Source organism: Phacochoerus africanus, chromosome 2, assembly GCF_016906955.1.
Source record: "Phacochoerus africanus isolate WHEZ1 chromosome 2, ROS_Pafr_v1, whole genome shotgun sequence".
In the NCBI taxonomy this organism is placed as follows: Eukaryota; Metazoa; Chordata; class Mammalia; order Artiodactyla; family Suidae; genus Phacochoerus; species Phacochoerus africanus.
In genome coordinates this window covers 14,193,323-14,199,322 of record NC_062545.1, presented here as the reverse complement: position 1 = coordinate 14,199,322, position 6,000 = coordinate 14,193,323, and the positions used below count along the sequence as shown (strand labels likewise).

Below are 6,000 nucleotides of genomic sequence, written 5' to 3'. Positions count from 1 at the left end.
TATTTCATAGTATCTATAATAAATGCAAAGAAATCGATACAAACAAAACTTGGCTTTAGCAAACTGTACATACATAAATATCTTTTTCTTTTACTATAACATTCAACTTTTTTTTTCACATAAAGCCTTCCACAATCTTATTTATTACATCCAATTTTTCTTTATATCTTTTTAAAAAAGTGCTTTTTAGATTTACAGCTTGTGCTTCTATTGCAAGGTTAGAACATCATGCCCAAAAGGAAAACAAGGTAGAAAGGAAGCTGCCATATAAGCTCTTAAAAACTGTCGGTCACAGGTCTCTAAAGCCTCTTCAGCACTGGTGGGCTGGTAGATTGTTCGATGCTGACAAGGTGCTCAGGTAGCGTCATCATTGAGTGGATGCAGCAGCACCACGGGAGGCTGCCCGCAGGGTCTGCTGAAGTCCCCGGGCGTGCAGGGAATGGGCCAAAGGCCCGGAGTTCACACGTCCAGGGAACTGTGGAGGTCCTTAATCTCTTTAGTGCCGAGGCTTGGTTGCAAATAAAATCTCTTCCAGACCTTCTGTTTCTACTTGCTGTCCTCCTGTCGTCATTTAATCATAACCTCCGAAGCTATGATGTGCGCACCTGGGATTCAGAGGTGAGCTAAAGCTGCCACACCAAGGGCATCCGCCAGGACTCAGGTCCTCTTTCTGCTAGTTTGGGGTTACCCTTGGCCAAATCCTCCTCCTGCAGCCAGCAGTGCTGCAGGCGGCGTCTGCTGGGTTCAGAGCGGAGGAGGGCCGTTTGTGTATCTGAGCATGGGGTGGAAGGAGCGGGCAAAGTTGTTGGAGAGGGCACAACTGTAGTCTTCCTCCGACATTGGCACGAGGCAGGCGAGCCCGATGAGGAGCAGCAGGAGGAGCTGAAGGGGAAGAGCCGCACGGAGCACTCGGAACAGGAAGGAGCGGCCGGACCGAGCTGGCCGATCCTCAGAAAGGGAGGAATCGGAGCCACCTTTTATGGACCTGAGAAGAATCGACATCAATAACTCAAATACTTCAAACTTCGGAGGGGTGCTGCTTTTCGCTTCCTCACCTTCCTGGAAGCTAAAGGGTCAGGCCAAGCCCCACCCAACCTGGCAATTAGCTGTTGGTCTTCTGATTGCCCCACCACTAAAGGAAGAGGTGTTGGGAAACGGCACTGATGGAAAACAAACAGCTAGTCAACTAAAGATAACTAATTGGGTTCAAATTCCCACCCCTTAATTTGGTAAAGCATTTTCATCAACAGTGATAACTGCTTTATACACATTCTACCAGCATCAATTGGGTAGATCCAGGATAATTAAAATGTGGAGGTTTGATGCAGTACATTTTGGGTTTAAGAATCTCAAAAGCACCGTTAGGCAAAATTAGATGCTGTCAGGATCATACGAGTTGTGCCTCCCATCCAGCCACCCTGGAGGTGCCGAAATCCATGCGGGAAGGAAAAGAAAGGCCATGGTCATTTTGCACAGATCTGTACAGTTTAGTTAATTTCGGAGTATGCCCTGGTTGCATCTTGCACTGAACCAGCAAGTGGCCCTGATGTTAGTGGGTTCCAAAGCTATAAGAATAAAGATGGCGGCAGAGTCAGTGTACAGAGTTGGATGATACGGATTCCAGGCTGATCCTTCTACCATTAGTGCTGTGATTTTCAGAAACGGACACAATTTCTCTGAGGACAGACTGTCATCTTGAATGTCTCCTTCTAAACTCAAAGTTCCAAATTTTCTTATCTACTTTAATTTCCCCATCTACTTTTTAAATTATTCAAATATTTATTGAGTACCAATCATGTACTAGGCTCTGGAAAACAAAGAAGCTATAAACTCACAGTTCAATGTAGTTGTGTACAGGGTTTTTTTTTTTTTTTTTCCAGTTTTTTGGGCATTGAAAGCCTCATCCTCATCTACTTTTATTTATTTATTTTTTTGGTCTTTTTTAGGGCCACTCCCGTGGCACATGGAGGTTCCCAGGCTAGGGGTCAGATTGGAGCTGTAGCTACTGCGCTACACCACAGCCACAGCAACGCCAGATCCAAGCTGCATCTGTGACCTACACTACAGCTCACGGCAACGCCGGATCCACCTCACTGAGTGAGGCCAGGGATCGAACCTGTGTCCTCATGGTTACTAGTCAGATTCGTTTCCGCTGCACCATGATGAGAACTCCCTCATCTACTTTTAAATAGTGCATTAGAGATGAAGCTTGAATTTCAGAAATTGTAAGAGAGACTGCCTGTGAAATATTAATATGGAAGAGGTTCTGGGTGGGGTGTACTATTTTCCCTTTGTGAGCATCCGTTAATGTTTCGTTTGGTTACTAGAGGAAAAGATGAGAGAAATGTTATTTACAAGAGGAATTTTCCACATGCACAGGCACATACACACACCACTGTAGAAGCAAAAAGAACAATTACTAAGGAGACCCATTCCCCCACCCCTGGTATGAACTCGCTAGTGCGTGTAATGGTAACAGCATTGAATGCAAGGCCATTCACACCACGGAGGTGTGAAAGTTACACTGGTTATTCTGTACATTTACCTTATGAGAAAACACTGCATCTCTAGCTACCCTAAGAGCCGTTAATTTCTGAAGACAGACTGCACAGGTATCAGTGAGGGATAAGGAGTGGCACCACAGAAAATAAATGTTAAAACAGACATCATCCCTTAAAAAGGAACAGAGGGATGACTCAAAACTCTATGATAAGCTATCAAAGAAATATATGAGACAAACAGACTGGATGGGCCCTGTAGAAGCCCTGAGCTGTCTTGGCCTCTACTGTGTTCCTACTGCAGCTCTTGTGATGAAAACACAAATTCCTGGTCTGCATTGGGACTGTGTTCTTTTCTGATCTACAAACCTTGAACAACTCGCTTTCCCTCCCTGCAACCTCTTCCACAAATCCTTCCAAGTAGACTAGACAGTCTTCCAACTTGCAAGTGCCATGCTTTCTACATTGTATATCCTTTATTAATTGGTCTGTGTAAAGACTCTAGCAACTGGAGGCCACAAGAGTTCAATCACCATCTAGTGGCCAAACGGATTCACTGCCCTGTGCTAAGACCAAGGAGTTATTCCTCAAGAGCCGACCAGGACAAACGAAATTTTGTGACGATAGAGCAAAGCATAAAAGAAGTAGGTCACATGCCTATTAAAGAGAAACTTCCTAGTTACCTACGTGTAAAATATTCCTCTTGAGATCAGGTCTTAGTATCTCATCCACCTTCTAATTCTGGAGACAAATAGCTAAGGAGCGTTCACATTTACCTTTCTAACTGCTGGGCGACAAAAGCACCTGTGCTGAGGCCCCTCACTTAATTCCCACCATCGTCTCAGTGTGCTTATCACCTTCATTGCACAGCCGATGTCAAGGAGACACAGGTAACTGGCTCAAGGTTAACAGTGAGCAAGGGGTAAGATTTCAGTTCTGGTATTTTAACGCCAGAACTCAGGCTTTATAAACAGAGTAAATCAGCCGCTCCACTCCACAGTGAAAGGGGAAACTCTAGCAGGAACTCAGGGCTCCTGCCCACCACCCTCTCCGCGAGGCTTTGCTGTTGGGTGACGTGAACGAAGGCCACTCAGGCCGTGTTTACGTGCACGTGTCTCGCGTGTAGAAACAAAGGCAATGCTTGTATCCTAAGACATCTGGTGGCGAGTGGTTTCCTGATGTCACAGATAAATGCCTCTCATCATAGCGTCTCAGGGGGCCACACAGATCCCCAGGTCCGTCTATAGACATGAGGGCATTTTGTTTTGTACAATCTTGGGCCCGCAATTCAGCCTCTCTGACCTTCCGTTTTCTCTTTTGCAAACATGAGGATGCATTAATATCCTGAAATCTTTTTGGATCTGAAAGGTTATGAAGTCCGTGGTTTAAAGTGTCTGGAGAAGGATGGCATAGTTACCCACGAGCTCTGGACTGCACTCTCTTTCCATATATCTTTTCTTTGACCTGAAAATATACCCGGGCAAACAATATTCTCCACCTGTCACCTGTCTGAGCACTAAGAGAAGCACAAGAGAGCTCTGTTTTTCCTCATTATTCAGTATTTTAAAAAAAGGAAGGCAATTTCTAATTGACTCTTTTCCCTTAGGAAACACTTCAGGACACGGGAGATGGGCAGATTTATGTGTATGATTGCTATCCACCATTGGACTGACAGAGCTGAATAGGCCCTGTTTACCAGTTATTAGCATCTTTGAGCAGTTAAGCAAGCCAGAGATCAAGATCAAAACAAGGGCTACACATTGACTAGTCCGCTCCTGAGAAAAGCTAGAAAGGTCACCATCTTTGGAATACAGGCTCAGATGTCACAGAGTCTGCTGAAGGACATGGCACATTTCACAGCATCAGAGCATTCCACATTAAAATTTAATCAGCTTTCTAATGTTGAAGAATGCCAACCTAGGGAGAAATAATGGGCTGTGATAGGGACAAAGAGAACACACAGGGCTGAGTGAACTTCCATGCACTTGACTGCTCTTGGAAAGGTCCAATTTATCTGTTGAAAAAAAATGCCACCCACTTGGGGCAATTACCAAGGTTTCAACAAGCCCAGGGTTGCCTCTTCTTAGGGTGAACCTGTTCTTGAGCTTCTAGTACCGCAGGTTAATGATACCAGTAAAAGGGTACTTTTAATATTTAATCTGTTGACTTAAAATGACCTAAGTTTCAAGAACCTTGAGAAATTTAGCAAGGGGATGAACAAAGACATCTCATGGACCTGTCACACATCACTCTGCAATGGCCTTACTCCATCGCTGGATGCAGGGCAGACTGTGCCAACACAGGAAAAACTGGATGTGTGAACTTAGGGAATTTAATGGAGCCATTTCAGATAATCCTATCCAGCAAAAAAGAGGCTTATTCTCTGCAAGTACATATGTATTTTATTATTTCTCTCACTCTTTTCATTCATTCAAATGTGGGGGTAAAGAGCTGCCCAGGAGGTGTTTCATCTCTTTCCCCAAATACGCATAGTTGTGCGGAAAGGAGGTTCTAGGGGAGGCAGTGCTTAAGAACACACAACAGGCAGCACCGTCTGGGCAAGGCTGGCCGAAGCCTGAGGTGTGTGCGTGGGGAGTGTGACTCATTTCAAACATTTTACGTAATCGAGGAAATAAAATGAATTAATCCTGTGCCTACATTATTTAAACACAAATGGAAAGGCACTTTCGAGTCCTTTGGTTACCTGCTGGCAAACGCTGGCCGTGTGGAAACAGGAATTTCTTGTGAACGACTCTCAGGCTGCCTGTAATCTCACTGCCTATTTTCGTGTGAATGATTTCTGTTCCCCCCATACCTGGTTCAGAAGACAAATTCCCAGAGTTGACTTAAGATTTCAGTCTCCCCTTCTTCTAAAATGAATAGAATAGCTTTCTCAGGGAGCATGGGGCAGCCCAAGCCCTGGAGCTGCTTTTGCGCTTTTTTTTTTTTTTTTTTTTATTGGCCATACCTGCAGCATATGGAAGTTCCTGGAATTGGAGCTGCAGCTGCTGGCCACAGCCACACCAGATCTGTGCCTCGTCTTCGACCTACACTGCAGCTTGAGGCAACGCCAGATCCTTAACCCACTGAACAAGGCCAGGGATCGAACCTGCATCCTCATGGATATTATGTTGGGTTCTTAACCTGCTGAGCTACAATGGGAATGCCTAGGACTGCTTTTAAAGTATCCCATCCATTCAGAGCCCTTGGTAGAGTGGAGTAGGTAATGAGCTAGGATCCAGAGTTGGAGAGACCCAGATTCAAATTCTCAATCTTCATGCCTCTAATCCCCACTGTCCTTATCTGTAAAACTGGGAATAGAGGCTTGCCGTGGACACGCTGGGAGGGTTAAATGAGGTAACAGAGAGACAACGCTTAGCAGGGTGCTTAGAACACAAGTGCTAAATAAATGTCAGCCACTTAGCCTTCTTCTCTGTATTATTAAGGCAAGGGCGTGCTGACTCATACCCTTAGGGGTTTTGCTGGATTCAGCCTTTTCTTC

General features: G+C 45.0%; 1 protein-coding gene across 19 annotated transcripts in view; it reads right to left on the bottom strand.

Annotated features, from left to right (window-relative positions):
* The window catches only part of SYNE1 (spectrin repeat containing nuclear envelope protein 1), a 479,896-nt gene continuing 473,896 nt past the window's right edge, over window positions 1-6,000 (bottom strand). For all 19 annotated transcript variants that reach the window (XM_047769899.1, XM_047769909.1, XM_047769910.1 and 16 more), the window contains one exon: window positions 1-985. In XM_047769899.1, the coding sequence (XP_047625855.1) occupies window positions 745-985 (241 nt within the window). In that variant the 3' untranslated portion in view covers window positions 1-744. The remainder of the gene's footprint in view (window positions 986-6,000) is intronic.